Source organism: Balearica regulorum, chromosome 1 (assembly GCF_011004875.1).
Source record: "Balearica regulorum gibbericeps isolate bBalReg1 chromosome 1, bBalReg1.pri, whole genome shotgun sequence".
Classification (NCBI taxonomy): Eukaryota; Metazoa; Chordata; class Aves; order Gruiformes; family Gruidae; genus Balearica; species Balearica regulorum.
In genome coordinates this window covers 14372732-14388380 of record NC_046184.1, presented here as the reverse complement: position 1 = coordinate 14388380, position 15649 = coordinate 14372732, and the positions used below count along the sequence as shown (strand labels likewise).

Here is a 15649-nt window from a genome sequence, read left to right as displayed (position 1 = left end):
CAGTACTTCAGCAATTTTTTGCAAATATGCTGAAGAAATCAGGAGTACTGATACAATTTAGGTCAGTGCCCAACAAGAAACACAGAATCATCAAAAGAATCCTGGTTTCAGAAATTCTCTTTTTTTGGTGTTCTATTTACCAAAGCACAGAATACAGCTAGAAATATGGCTGCACGGGCGAGGTACTGAGAGGGGAAGGAGGCAGCTGCTCCCCAGGAGCTTGCTTGTATGCACCCTCTTTGCCTCAGTGAACGAGGTGTAACTTACTTTTTGGATTTAAGATTGGGCAAGACTATGGATGTAGTAGCTACCATGGAGTATCTAGTACACTGTGTAGCCACTTTCTGACTTCCCCACATTTTTTAGGTAGCCTGTGCCCTTTCAGATACATTCTGTTTTCCTTTGTGTAATGTTACACCGAGACTCCTGTTGCAAAGTGTTAGGAGAAGACCACTTAATAAAGTTCTGTCATTTCACACACATACTTCCCATGCAGTGTGTCATTACAATATTCTACTGTTTCTTGTAAGACAAAGACCTACTGGGGAATTGATTCAGTAATGCATGTAAAAATGTGTTTTAAAATAAGTGTTTGATTCAGGTGTTTGCAGAGTCAATCTGTTACTGGTTGCCCTAGGAATACTAGGGGTTTTCTCCCAACAATATACCCAGTAAACGTTGTCCAGTGCAGTATAAATAGCAAAGTGAGGCATTTTTGCCTCGCCTAGTTTATTTATTTTGTTCAGCCTAATTCCCTCTTTGTGATTGACTCTCTTCGTCAATCTTTGAATTACTTAATGTTAATCCAAATTATTTCTAATAATATCTCATAATCCTAGACTAGAAAGTGATCTTTCTTAGCTTGCTGTGCAAGAACGATGTTCTATCGTTCATTTATTATTGATGCTTATTTTAATTAGAGATTATTTATTTTTTTCTTTCCTATTATATTTTTATAACTTTCAGTGTGTATCACATTTTTCATAATTAAACTGTCGGGATAGTTGACTTAAGAGAACATGTACTGTACAATTTGTTTTATGCTGAATCGATTTTTAATGCTGCAATTAAGCCCTGATCATAGAAGATGTTCATGGATTGTGTGTCTTTGTTTTCCGCAGCCCCGACAGAAGCTCCATTACATCCTCACCTAGGTAGGTGATTTGTCATTCTTATTACTAAAACTCAGAATCACTAACTTTATTGTAATAAACAATCTGTAAGGGCATATGAAACTAGCTCTGGGGAATTCAAATAAAAATGAGACTCATATAAAATGAACTGAATTATGTCTAATTCTGATTAGTTGTTTTTTCATTGTGATTTTTATTGCTGTTTGTTTATTGCCTTTGAGCCCTTGCAGTGCAAGTATATCATGCTGCAGAGCTTTTCTTCCTAGCTGGGTATCAGAGCAACTGTTTGCATGAGAACCCGTAACCATGAGTGTGGGACAGCACCATCACACCAGTGCTGGGTCACTGGGAGGAAGGTTTTGTCCCAGTGCACCTCCAAGGCTCACCCAGGAGCATGGCACTTCTGCTCTCCAAGCTGGGCATGGAGCATGCAACAGAGCTCCAGCCTTGCACCCACCAACCTAGGTGTTGCAAGTTGATTAGTCTGGGTCAGAATCTGGTATCTTTGCTTACTTTGAAGAGCAGGTGACAGTCACTTTGTTCATTTAATGGAAGTATTTGTAGAGAAAGGTCTGTCTAATAAAAATACAGGTGCCAAAGTTTTGGGATTTGGGGTTCTTTTGGTCATCGTACATAAAAGATACAGCAAATCCAGGGGGGAAGTTGGATTCCAAAGCTTGTGGACCAATGGTTAGAAACATTTGTATAACATAACTCACAGTTTATAATCCTTAAATGAGCTGACCTTTACTGCCAGCTCCACTGATAACAGCAGAGAAATTCCAATCAGCTCATGGCTTTTTGCTTATGAGTTATCAGAATGAACCCCCTGACTAGTACACCCAGTAGGACATTTCATCCCTCCTTGTGCCAGCGTTTCCAAAACCTGGATTCAGAGGGATTTTTTTCTGAGCATTCAGAGCAACCAAAAATTTGGAACAAAAGGTCTTAAAACATTTAGTATGTATTTGATGACTGCATCTTTTCATAATCATCGCACTATGGTGGCAGATTGGGAGATTTCTTAATTTTATGTGGTACTATGACCCAGAGTAAGCAAAAAAACCTGTAACTAAGAAACCCCTGCTTTTGTAACTAGGGTGCTTAAAGAACCCGATTTCCTCATTTTCCAATGCATTACTTCAGCTCTAGATAAGGCAACACTTTGTCAGAACTAGAAAGCACTGGATGATTACACTGGACTTTTTTCATATGGTGCATTCTTTTCTTTGCAGCTGAAATGCACAGTGACAACATTATCCTGCGAGATGACTTTGACTCTTACCATCAGCAAGAGTTGAATCCTACCATGTGGTGAGTTTCAGACTTCTGCTTCCCTTCATCTGCTTTTGAGCAAATTAAGACATGTGGTTATTATAGTGAAGTATTTGTACCATTTTATTCCTAGATACCCCAGCTCACATTGGTGTAAGCTTATGTGTGTCTTTGCTCCATTGAGACCTAAATATATTAGTTTATTAATTGATTGATTAATGAGTGACTGAGAATTTCTAAGCCCATTGAAGTGAGTGACAAATTCTCATTGACTTTAAATTTTGAATTAATCTAAAAATAGAAAGAAGGAGTACAGCTGAGCTCAGGGAATGCTTTTATATGAAGATTTTGATTTCTTGAAATCATCATCATTTCATGGAAAATTTCAATAATTAAACCTTGGCTTTTAAATTTATCTATTTCATGATAATTTCTGGTGAAGCTAACTATAGTAAAAACTCCTTCTAAATTTAAATCAAATCATTCTAAATAATTCAAAAGAAAAAATTTACTGGAATTAAATACCTCAATCTAATTTTCAGCTACTGAAAATATTTAAGGTTGATTTTTTTCTTTTTTTTTGTGGAAGGCAAATTTTTTCAAACTTTTTGTATTGTATAGAAAGGAAAACCCTTCCCTTCCCAGCTCTATATAGCAGCTCCCAGTTCCTAGTTTTTTTTTCCTTCAATGGGATTCCTGAGTAGGGTCTTTCATATCACCACGATCTACATCTGAAACAGCAAGCACAGGTTGTTGTAATTCTTTAAGCAGTAGATGATGGAGAATCTCGGGACTCCATGTGCATAAGGCAAGTACAATTTAGGACAGATCAGGCAGAAGCTTAAGTCACTGCCACAGTTCTAAGGACTCCCACAGTAAATAACATGACAATATGGAGCAATGTCTCTTGGCGTAGCCTATAGGAGTGGGACACCCAATATCAATATTATCTTTGCTCAGAAGTGGGGAGCTGGAAACAATCGCAAACTGTTAGCTTTCAGTCGGAAGGAATGTTCTTTTAGCAAAGATGACTCTTAGCCAATCTTAAATATTAGTAATTTTACCAGCACAATGATCACAGTGATAGAGTGCCATTTCATATGATATATCTATGTACATGACAAAAGAGGAAGTTATAGGTTTCTTATAGAATGAAACCGATGCTATTCTGCAGAGTCAATATTTCTACTGGTCATGCTACACCCAGATAAAGCCATCTATCGGTCTTAATATGAAGTTTTGAAGGTTGGAGTCCCCATTTTTTATGTGAGATTGTTACTGACTTTTCTATTCCTTCCAATCCTATTTCATAAATATAACTTTTTATTGATTTAATTCATACAAGACACATAAATATTTTACTGGGTTAGTTTATCTTGTTCAGATAGATTCTTGATGGGGACTTTAGCAATTACCTGCAGTTAGGAATACATATGTTCTGTGAAATCTGACTTAATTTTCCTTTTCATTAAGGCCTGTCACAGCTCTCCATCTGTGCAGGTCTTTCACAGTTTCACCATCTTACGTAAAAAGATTGTGGGTTATGGAATTTTATGGATATTTTTTCTTTTGCACATACTTATTGTGATACTTTTAAATATGTGCCTACTATTTTTCCTCCTTTTGTTCCTTTTGTATCTTCTCTTTAAATGTTTTTCTGGACAGATGCATTAAAGACCTGGAATACTATAATATAAAAAACCCCTTCTTTCTTTATGGGAATGAATAGATCAAGGACTCTTAATGGGTTACAGAATAGCTGCCAAGGTAGATAGCTTTAGCAGCAGTGTGTTAAATGGACTTGAGTGGAAAGAAATGAGAGGGGGCATTATTTCCCTGCAGATGTCTCATAACTCACAGAGGGCCTGTCTGTTGGAAGCCTCCGTAATTTATTTATCCATTGCTCTCTTATCTTTAAATTCATCCTTGCTTTATAGAAGTCTCAACAGAGAAATTTCAGACTAAAAGAGCCCCCGGTCTCCTGCTCCTTTTGTCCCTGAGATTTGGATTTGGTCCCCTTGGAATAACCGTGACCCACCTTGGTTGGTGGGTCAGGGCTCAGAGGTGTGTGCTGGGAAAGGGAGTCCCAAAACTCACCAATATCTCAAGACAGATCCTTTGATTTTCCTGTAATAACACCAGAAAGCCAACATCTTCAGCAATGCTAAATAGAAGAGAGCAGAAATAAAAGAAAACTGTAATGAGGTGTCATGAGCTTTTCTGCATAAAGGATTTCTACAGTAGCTCTGCCTCCAGTGAAGACCCGCTTAGCGGCAGAAAGCTCATTCTCATTTCATTGTCTAGTGGGAGTTAAATCGGGGATTATTAACAGTTTACACCATCCACCCTAAAATTGCATTTTTTCCCCTGGCAGCTGCTAAAATCCCATCTTTACCACAAACAATTGTGGTAACTGCCAGAGCAGTATTTCCAGCCCTTCTCTATCCCCCGTCTGCTGTGCTCGGAGCACGCAGTAGCAGCTGCCTTGTGTGCACCGATACTCCAGCGGTGCCTTCTCACCAGGGGCCAGTTAGACTAAGCCACTCTAATAATTTCTGAAACCATTATTTTATGTAAAGATGAAGAGAGAAGTGTTTGTATTTTCCTATGCTCTTTTCTTCCCAAATCCTACGTAACACTGGCTTGGATGTGATTAATATTGTCCCGCTCCTCCTGATCCCCCTTCTGGCATGTGCGACTCTGGCAGAGACGTACAGTCCAAGTGCACAAGCAAAGCGTTTTATAGCTTCTGTGTGTGTCTAATTTTATGAGTCCCAGCAGAGCTGGTGTGTCACTCCATCGCTGGGAGAGGCCTCACATCAAATAACTATTTTGCACAAGGGCACTGTATGATTTTGAGAGTGACTGCCTGTCTTTTATGGATTTCTGTTCTTTCAAATGCATTAAAAGACACATCCTACCCAGCAACCATCTGTTTCTTTGGAGGCTCAGGAGCAGGGAAGGGCTATGACTGTTTCTGGAGCTGCAAGGGGAGGAGAAAGGGAAGGTTGGGATGGGGCTCTTTGTAAACAGAAAAATCACAGCATCTGGGAATGGGTTCCTGACCTAAATCACAGTTTGGTGATTGAAAGAAAACAGGAGAAACTGCTAAAGTGGGAAAGGATGAGGAGAGGAGGCAGCAGGAGAGGACACATAAGGAGAAGGATTTCTGTGCTGGAAATGCAGGAATGGGAGCATGTCTCATCTCTCTCATTTTCTTGGGATTCAACCACTGTGGGGATTTTCCTAATGGTTATATTCTTTTCAATTAATGGTTATATTCTTTTCTTCCAACATGAAGTTATGTCAGAATAGGATTATTTCCAAAGTCCCCAAACCATAGGCACAAGCCTACTTACTTAAGCAAAGATTTCCGCATTTCTTGGGTCTCATTTGCCACCAACTTTACAAAGATCTGTTTGGCTTGTGCAACAAATATGCTTCACACATTCATAGATGTGAAATGCATTTTATGCCTAACACTCACTAGCTGTGGAAGTTAAGGTAGGTTAGTGACTCCCACTCCATGGTAAAGGCAGCACCAATGGCCATGCTAAGCAGCTGACTTCTGGAACTAATTAGACAGTAATATTTAGTGCCTTTTTCCATGAAAAGTCTAATAGTATAGGTGACTGGTGATCCATGAGACTTGCTGAAAACCAGCAGGAGGGTGTTAGTTCAGAAATCTCAGGAACCATGGAAGTAATTGATTTCCCCTGTAGGGAAAGGGAATCTGCACCATGTAGTACTTGCCAGGGAAAGGCCTGGGAATGGCTGGATGAGAAGAGGTCCAGTATGGGTAGTATCTGGGTCTAGGTCATTGAGCACCTGTTTCTGTGACCATCTTGTTTCCATGGAACCTCATAAAATTGCAGAGGAGAGGATAAAAAAGGTGCTATATAAGAACTGAAACAGGCCAAAGAAGAACAAATCTCGAAAAAATATTCTGTTTAATCTTATGATAGATGATTTAATGTTGAGACAAACAGAAGGGAAAATGAAGATGCATAAATTAGTAAAGAAGAGATGCTGGCATTAATGCACATTTCTTTGTAAAACACTTAGTTTTAACATTAGGACTGTAGACAACAGGGGATTCAGTACATTTGAAAAAGAAAGACTCTGTACAGAAGCTTGTTGCTGGATAAAATCTCCTTCCCAACTTGATGCCGTGTTTCATCTCAAAGCCTATCAGCACTCCAAAGAAGCAATCACTTACAGACGACATACTCTTCAAAGATGACATGAAGAAAAGCTAAGCATGTAAAATCAATCAATAATAAACAGGTTCCATTACTTCTTCATGGCATATGAGAAATGAAAAGGTACAGTGATATTTCTAGTGGCAAAGAGGTGGAGGAAATCTTTGTGACAAGAGAAAGAAGTCCTAAAGTGGTTTCCAAATTGCACTAAAACTGTGGGATTAAACTTCAGCAAGATTTATGTTTAAAAATCTCTTGGCAGCTTGAGATGTTTATCTTCTTTATAGTCCAGACATCACAAAAGACATCAGTCAATATAATGTCCACAAACTCAGGTATTGTAGAGGGAAACGAGATGACAAATAGGGATGAGGAAACACCAGATGTTTCCCCTTCAGCAAAGTGAAGAACAATAGCAGAGAGAGGTGGGACTCTCTAAGCCAGGGATGAGAGCTATGGCAGTCTGCAGAGAAGACATCTAGATGAATATGACACATGTCAACAATGGCAGTGAGTACCAGCTGTGAAGAAAAAGCTGAAGTGATTTTGACGTGCTAAGATTTTAGACTAGGCAGGTGAGAAAGATAATGTGAAAAGCTGCACCCAGCCAAGCAATTAATACTGTCTCCTGTTTGTATAAATGGAAAAGAAATTAACCTTCCTGTCTGCACCAGGAGAGGAGCAAATTGGATCGTTTCTAAGCACGTAATATGATGACGATGATCTGAGGAACAGCAGATCAATTATCTTACTTTTCATGCATTCCTGTCAAGCTACTGAGCAATTTATTGTCAGAGGTAATACATTTCAAAGAGAGCACAAAGGTCTGAATCAGGATTACCAACAGCCATCCAATTTCTTATGAGAGGACTCATCCTAGAAAAGATGAGCGATGATGAAACAGCCATATTAGAAGGACAGTGTTTCTGGATTTCCAGACAGTATTTCGTAGATCACAGTACAGACGTAGAATAGATGAACAGCTGAATCACATTGTATTCATTGAAATATGAGAATTACAAAATTAAATATCCCTCAGATTATGTATCCTGTCTTTTTATGAGAGCATAAGTGGTCCCAACATAGTATTCATAGGCAAAGTTTTCCTGCCATATCTGCCTCTCCCTGCACATATCAGGAGTTCAGACAGATACTCCACTATAAAAACCCCAAATGTAGGGGCAGATAATGCAAATAATCTCACAAACAGCCAGAATCCTACAGAATTCCTGGTATTCTTCTAGTTCCTTTTCCTGTGTTCTTCAGCTTTCAGTGAAATTTAGATGTGACAAAACACATACTCCGTGAACTCTGTTTCAGTACTTTCTCTTAAAGCACACTTTGGTTCAATCACATGCTCTCTTCTTGCCCTATATTGAGAAATAAAATTACTGGCCAGCTTTTATAAGTAAATATTAACTCACTGAAGTAGATAGGAACTACATTACTTTATTAGAGGATTTAATTTTGCTACTTAAATCCAAAATACTAAATGATATCAATGTGAATTGCTAAATTATTTAATTGACATGTTCATACAGGAAAAAAACTCAAGGATTTGTTCCATCTGACTTTGTTTTGGGAAGTGGAGCTAAAACTGACCTTTAATAAAATCTCAGAATAAGGGAGCAATTTGGAAAGTGGGAAAGAGGTATTCATCTTTGACTTCTGACTTTGGCATAAGAAAGCCAGTCCTGTGCTGAATTCACCCAGGATTAACTGAAGAGACCTAAAATAACAAATGCAATCAATTATTCACCACATCTATGCATCTGAAAACCTAACATCTATCACTCAGCACAGCTTAGCACTCACAGACCTGCAGGGTATTGTATGCTGCGCAGAGTTAACCCGTTCTGCCAAAAGTTCCCCACACGTTGCTGCCCTGGGAAGGTCTCCTGGGGGCCAGGGGGGTGGTGACGAGCCCCAGTCTGCTGCAGGAGCAGACCAGGAGGTAGCTCCACTTAGATAAACACAAGTACTTTAAAATTTCATTTAAACGTTATTTCTTATCACTACCTGGGTTCGCAGCAGCCCTTCCTCCCCTGCTCAGACCTTTTGGATGCATGATCCCTGCAGGGAAAAGCCGTCCAAGGCTCATGAGGTAGCTGGCAGTGCAACCAGCCTCTTCCTAGCAATGCAGCTGGAGATTTCATTTGCCCAATCCAGGGTCATGGTGGGCTGATGGTTTTCAGATACTTAGGAACAGAAAAATCCTGCTCTGAGTAGTTTACAGAAAGGCTTGCAGAGGATTAATACCACACTTATTGATGAAAAAACAATCAAGCAGTATAAATTAGGAAAAGAGGTGAAAAGAACTGAAGGAAATTTGTATAGTAATCAACTATGATCAATGAAAACTCTATCACATATGTTGACAGCAAGTCCGTATCTCCTTAGGATTTCTTCCTTTCCATCTGATTTTCTGTAAGATCTGCCATCCAGAAATTAGCTGGAGAATAAATAGACAGAAGAAAACCAAACCTTTGCACGCGATACATCAGAAAGGATGGCCAAGTCTGAGGCACTCTGTGTGAGAAGCCAAAGAAAAAACTGCCTAAACACCCCTTACATAATTCCATTGCACTTAAAACTCTAAAAATAGCAGTTATCAAAGTACAGACAAAAATCAGCAAGAAGTAAGAAGGCTTGGAGTGAGTTCACCCTTGTTTACAATGGAGTTGCTCCAGGAGCAAATGTTTGCTTGTACGTTTGATGCTAAAGCTGAGCTTTGGATGCCTGAAGGCGATGTCAGCCCGCCCCATGGAGACAGCTTGTCAGGGGTTGGGAGCACCTCCGAGATTTTTTGAAAATCTGCTACTCGTGCCAAGAGCTGATACCGTGATTCTGAAAGGTGAGGGAGAGGGCCCTTACCCTCTGCTCCGCAGTCAGGCTACCTGCAAAGTCCTTCATTTTAAATTAAGACATATCAGGAGAGATGCAATTGCTTGGCTCAGCAGCACTTACCAGCCTCTCCAGGATTTTCTTCATACTTTTGCCCCTGAAAGGTAAACAGAGTGGCAACTCTCTGTTACCAGGAATATGAGTTATGACAAATATGAATAGAAAGCAGCAGCAAGAGCAATGTAACAGCAGCTGGGCTGTAGGAGCCTCTTGGTGCCCTGTTTTGGGTAGCGTCTGCAGCCTCGAGTCTGCACTTTGGGGTAAATAACCCTGCGGGCTGGAGCGGGGCTGATCCTGCCCCCTTCTCCTGAGCTGCTCTGTACGGTAACTCTGCGGCAGTGGGTTTACATATGGTGTATCGAATGTGCAGTAAGGATTTTGAAAGAAAAGTCACTTCAGGGTAAGTTGTAGATGTAAGAGTTCAGCTTGGTTTCCCATGGTGTGATGTTTTGCAGTCAACAAGCAGAGACACTCCTTTCTGGAGGGGGGACAGTTTGCCGAGAGCGAGTACTTATTCACAAGGGCCTTTCTCAGGAGGCAGCTTTAGTACATCATACGTACAGTTGCTCAACCTTTACGTTCAGTGCCATGATAACAAAACAGTCCAATTTTTCTGAGTGCCAAGATATAATGGTTTTATTTTACAGTTTACAAGCCCGATGCAGTCTCAAACGTACAGTTTCTGGTTTCCATTTTGAACATGGTGTGTTCTTCCTGCAGGTCTGAATGCAGCAACTGCGAGGTTGGAGAGCAGTGCGGTGTGATAATGCACGGCAACGCCGTCACTTTCTGCGAGCCATATGGTCCCAGAGAACTGGTAAGTGAAGGCTGGCTCCTCTGCTGGGGCTGGGACTGCAGGCTACGAATCGAGGCTGCGTCAGCGGCAGAGAAGTTGGCGTGCTTGGAAAGTTTGGTGTTCAGCGGAGAGGCTCTTAAGCAAGGTGATAGGGCCGTAGAAGAGCACCCCAGGAACATCCCAGCATTTTAAACTAAAGATGCCAACCAAAGGTTATTTTGCAATAGTTTGCAAGGGAAAGTCTCTTGATCCAATGTGCATCCAAGTTATTTAAAGTATCTATAAAATACTGGAAAGGCAAGGAACTGTGTTGTCAAACTGGCATCATTCTCTTTTTATTTCCAACAACAAAATAGAGACAAGGTTCATTTTTCTTCTCTTATTTTATTAGCTGTGTCACGTTTTTTCCTGTCGCTGTTGACAAATGTTAATTTGGTTGTAAAACATCACTTGTGAACAATGCATCCTACAGACTTAAACGCAGCCTGGAGCAAACACCTGCCAGTCTCAGGGAAGTGTGGGTAAGAAATTGAGTCATGATGAAGGGGGACAGAAGTAATTTCATTGGGGGTTAGTTTGGTCGTAAAATTGCTGTAAGAAACAACATGGTGCAATTTGCATTAACTTGGGATCATCTGGGTGTGGAAAATGAATTGAAGGATGTATAACCAATGCCCACATGCTGGCGCTGGGCAGCTCGCTGCAACGAGGTACATAAAAATGGGAGTTTTGGAAAGAACTGAAAAACTAAAAGGCCAGCCTAAAGCCTATATAATTCAAAATTAATGGTCATGTTTTCAACAGTCTTCTGAGTGGAGGGAGAGGCTGATTAGGGCTATTTGAAGAGCATGCATGGAAGAGGGCCATATAACAAACATAAAAAGTTTTGGCCAGGCATCTTCTCTTCATTGCAAACACTGACAGTTCTTTTAACAGGGTAAACTTTACATCCTAAAAAATAAGACCAGAATTCCACAAATGATAGATATTGCTGATGTGGTGACTGAATGTCATAAACATATATAAAACTAATTTAGAGGTTTTATGGATAAAGGAGAATTTCAGTCATTTCCCTCACAGCCAGCTCCAGCCGGGGAATCCTGACAGGGATGCTAAATTGCCTCTCTGCTACTTTGAATCCTATTTGAACGTAGTATGCTTCATTAACTGCCTTCAGAAGAGATGCATTGTTTTATGTCCTGTGCAAAAATGAAGTCACACAACTGGGATATTTTTCCCAATTTTTAAACTCATTTTTAGTTGTAGTATTGAGCATAGGTAACATTCCTTGAAAAACAATCCATTTATGACATTTAGCAAAGCCAGGGTTCCAGCTCTGAGGGTTTTGAAATGTCATTAATTAGCTGTCTTCTCCCTGCTGATATGTAGGCTATCCTTATTAATCATGAATTTTCTTCAAAATTCAGTGTTGGACTGTATTTGTCATATTACCCTGTGGTAAAATAGCACTACCATGGCATCAGGAACTTGGAAAAATTTATTATGATGCCAAAGTGGTGTGATTAAATAATCAGCTGAAAAAATCATCATGCTTATAAACAGTTAGCAGCCTAATAATGAAAGTGTTTATAAATATTATGTCAGTGTTGTGGAAAAATCAAATCCTTCTGAAGGAACATGCTAATGGCTTAACATTTTGGATGAGCAGAGGATAGTGTTCGTGCCAGAGGTTTGACCTAATTTTATTTTTGAGTATGGACATAGGTTTAAATCCCTATTTTCTTAAAACCAACTTGTTTCTGATTTGTAGTCATGTTTCAGCGATTTCACAACATATCTCTTCCTGTCACAAATTCCAAAACCTGTTTAATTCCTCCAATCATTATGCATTTTTATTCTATCGTCTTTACTGAGTCCCATTCTGTCTCTGCTTGAAATGGCTCTTGAAATCTCTGTTCCTGTTCATGGCTCCTAGTGCCGCATTATTGCTTTAAAAACACTTAGTCAAGAAGAGTTGAATTTGCAAAATGCATTATATCAACAGCTGTGACAGCTGCTGGTTTGCTTCCTTGTCCTCCCTCTCTTCTCCTGACTCCCAGCAGCTGCCTGTTCCTGCAGGCAGAGGTTTTTTAATGCCAACTGTCTGTGTCTGTTGGTGAGAATTCACCACTGGCAAAATCCTGCAAAGATGTATAGCGTCAGAGATGTTGCGAGCAAAGGAAAACAGCTACTAAAGGCTCCCTACCAGCCTGTCTGCAGTATCTGAACTTAGGAGTCCTTTGCAGAACTTTGCAAAAAGTTTTTAGTATGTCTAATGCTTTTTTCTAACGCATTACTGAAATGACTTACGAAATAGTCTCTTTTAAGTGTACATGAATGCCTCTTCTTCAACAACTGATACATTTAATTTCTCGGTGATACGAGCCACTGAACATTGATAAAGGGTTTCATTTTCAAATGAGAACTTGCACAACATAATTAATTGAATGTAAACTAATATAACAGGTACTCATAACTCAAGTCAGAAAGCACTTTATTATTTGGCATGATAAATGTGATACCTAATACGAAATCAATCCTGATGGAATGGACTTAAGTGAGGATGAGACTGTAAATGTAAGAGACTGTAAAGGAGTCATGTAAATGCACCTTCCCTATTTTTGTTTAAAGACTAAAATTGCCTGTTAGGAATATTCCAAAGAGAGAAAAACTGTAAACATTATGTACAGATAATGACAAATTTTCAGGTAGCTTTTAAAGTTGCTGTTTGAGATGATCATGACACTTTGGGAATCTGTCCCGCTGAATCTGTCTTAGTTCACAGACCATTAATAGGTGTGATAAATTTCCCAAATTTCCATGCAGCCTCCTAAAGCACATGTAGTCTTTGTATCAGCTAATCTGTGCATTTCAGTGAAGATCCCATTCTCTAATATTTATAAGAAGTTCCTCTCCACGTGTAATATGTATGTAGGAAAGAAACAAAACACACCAAAAATTCATGCCAACTCATGTAGGTCTCTATCCATTATTTTCAAGGGCATCATTTCACAAATATTTCTACTTGTTGCACACCGACACTGGTAGAAGTCCAGTCCCTTTTGCTCTTCCGCACCATCACCTGTCCCCTCCCACTGAGGGAGAGATGGTATCCATACAACCATTGGTGTGCCGCATGGGAAACCACATCAGAAAATGAATCCGGATTAAAACTAACTAGCAAAGGAAAAAGTCTGATAGTTTAACAGAAGTCAGCTATTCAAACTGATTTAACGTGTAGCTAGAATTTGTTAGTCATATACATTTGAATATACATTCTGAATATACGTTTGCAAAGATATGGAAGTTCTTTTGAAAGTCTCCAAAGACAGAAGAGCAAATACAAGTGACTGAGAGATAACATTTGTTCTGTGCCAGTGGAGTCCTAAATAACAGTCAGAAAACATCTGCATTTAGGACTAGCTTTTGTTCAGTGTCATGAAGCAATGCACAGGGTAATAAGGGACTTCAGACATGAGAGAGATCTCTCTCTGCAGTTTTCATGTTTATCTGCATAGTAGGTAATTAAAGAGTGCAGGAATACCTGATAATGGAAGAATCTCTGCTTTCACCATGTGAGTCAGGGAAATTATGCAGAAATTGTACTGTTCATCATTACAAAATGCTAATAAAATTGCCTTTGTAGTACTGCCATAGTTAATGTATGCTCGAAAGTATGTAGCATCTTCCAAGTCATTGAGTCTAATCTTTACATGAGTGCTGGCTTTTTTAGAAAATGACAGTTTAGTGTCCATGAGGTCAAACAGTTATCTATATTTTGCTGATTATCACTTTTTTTCCATTCTTATCTACTATTCAGTTTCCTCTATATCACTCATACAAGCAAAGCAGGAGGAACATTCAAGTCCTCGGGTGCTCCACTTGGAGCTGCCTCCATGCAGATTCCCAGCTGAGCTCTGGAAGCCAAAGCCTGCTAGCCCCAGAACCTTACTTCTGAGGCTGAATTTGCTCAGAAGTTTGACTTCTCTGTGGCATATCCACAATGTGATGTGGTGCATGGATGCAGATCACAAGGAGCACATGTGATGGAAGAGTCTGATGCTGCTCTCATGGGAAATGATATGAATTATTGATACATAGGGTCTGACATGGGAGGACAACTCCAAGGTCTTGAAATCTAGGATGCAGGCATCACTGGCAACAATAACAGATGCATTTATTTAAGGTATTTGCTCTCCATGTTCTTCCAATTAGATGACTTCTTTTGTGGTTGTGTAAGCTTACTGTTTGGCCAGGTCATATCTTTTTTCCTTTTCTCTTTTGATCTAATGTTGCCATTGTCTTTCAGCTCATATGTTTTTCCTTCTTCATTGTACCATCTAAAATCTGCTTATAATGATAAATTATATCTTTGCTGGGTCTTTTGCTAAAGTGAATGAACCAAACTTTGAGTCTTCCCTTTTGGGGTGATCCTCCAGTTGGTCTTTCTGTTTGCTAAACAGTTGCAATGATTTTTCAGCTCTGACAAAATAACTAGTTCAGGCAGTGTTTTTAGGCAGTGCTTCTCCCTTGCTCATTATGTAGCAGTATTGTTAAGTCCAACTTTAAAAATGAATTGCAAATAAATAGGTGTCCTTCACAACAGTCCAGTGCTTTTTATTTTATAGTATTTTCAGGAAAACAGTCCTAATTTGAACTACTGAAATACAGGGGCATTGAAAGAAGGGAGAAGGAAAGGCATCAAAGGAGGGTGGTGTGCTGAATACAGAGCGAGCTGCTCAGTGTTTTCTGCCTGTTTGTAGGTCTTGGTTGGATGTCAACAGTGTGCAGATGCTACTACAAAATTTCGTTGTATACGTTATGCAGTACCACCAAGGTTTTATTTGATTTGCTGTTGAAGACTTAGATTTTGTTATTCTCTCTTAGTATTTCATTTTATAGTTTTAGGTTTACTTAATGTTATTTTTATTAGTTATTTATGATAATTTTTGGTTCTTGTTCTGTGCTGTATGAAAACCATTCTATATATACAGATTTGCACTAAGCAAGCTGACCATAGACCACAGGGTTTACGTTTTCGTCTTCTAAACACTGGTCAAGCACCAGTGTTTCCCATAAATGTGCTCAGTTTGTAGACATTAATACAGTAAAAGAAAAAAAAAAATCCATCTTTGACATATGACGAGATATCAATAATCAAAATGACATAACAGAAATGTCCGTGATCACTCAACCTGAAAGGATCGGCAATTAATAGTTTTATGCACTGGAGATCCAGGTATCCAGAGACTTTCAATGCTTTCAAAGAAAAACAAGTGATGAATGTATTGTTTTGCTGATCTAACACAACCTCTCTGCTGTTTGCTTTTCTTCCTGTA

The 15649-nt window shown here is 39.4% G+C and overlaps 1 protein-coding gene across 2 annotated transcripts in view; it reads left to right on the top strand.

The window, feature by feature from the left end:
• The window catches only part of RELN (reelin), a 297263-nt gene that overhangs the window by 131902 nt on the left and 149712 nt on the right, over positions 1–15649 (top strand). For both annotated transcript variants that reach the window (XM_075738184.1, XM_075738246.1), the window contains exons 5-7: positions 1122–1154; positions 2369–2447; positions 10235–10331. In XM_075738184.1, the coding sequence (XP_075594299.1) occupies positions 1122–1154; positions 2369–2447; positions 10235–10331 (209 nt within the window). The remainder of the gene's footprint in view (positions 1–1121; positions 1155–2368; positions 2448–10234; positions 10332–15649) is intronic.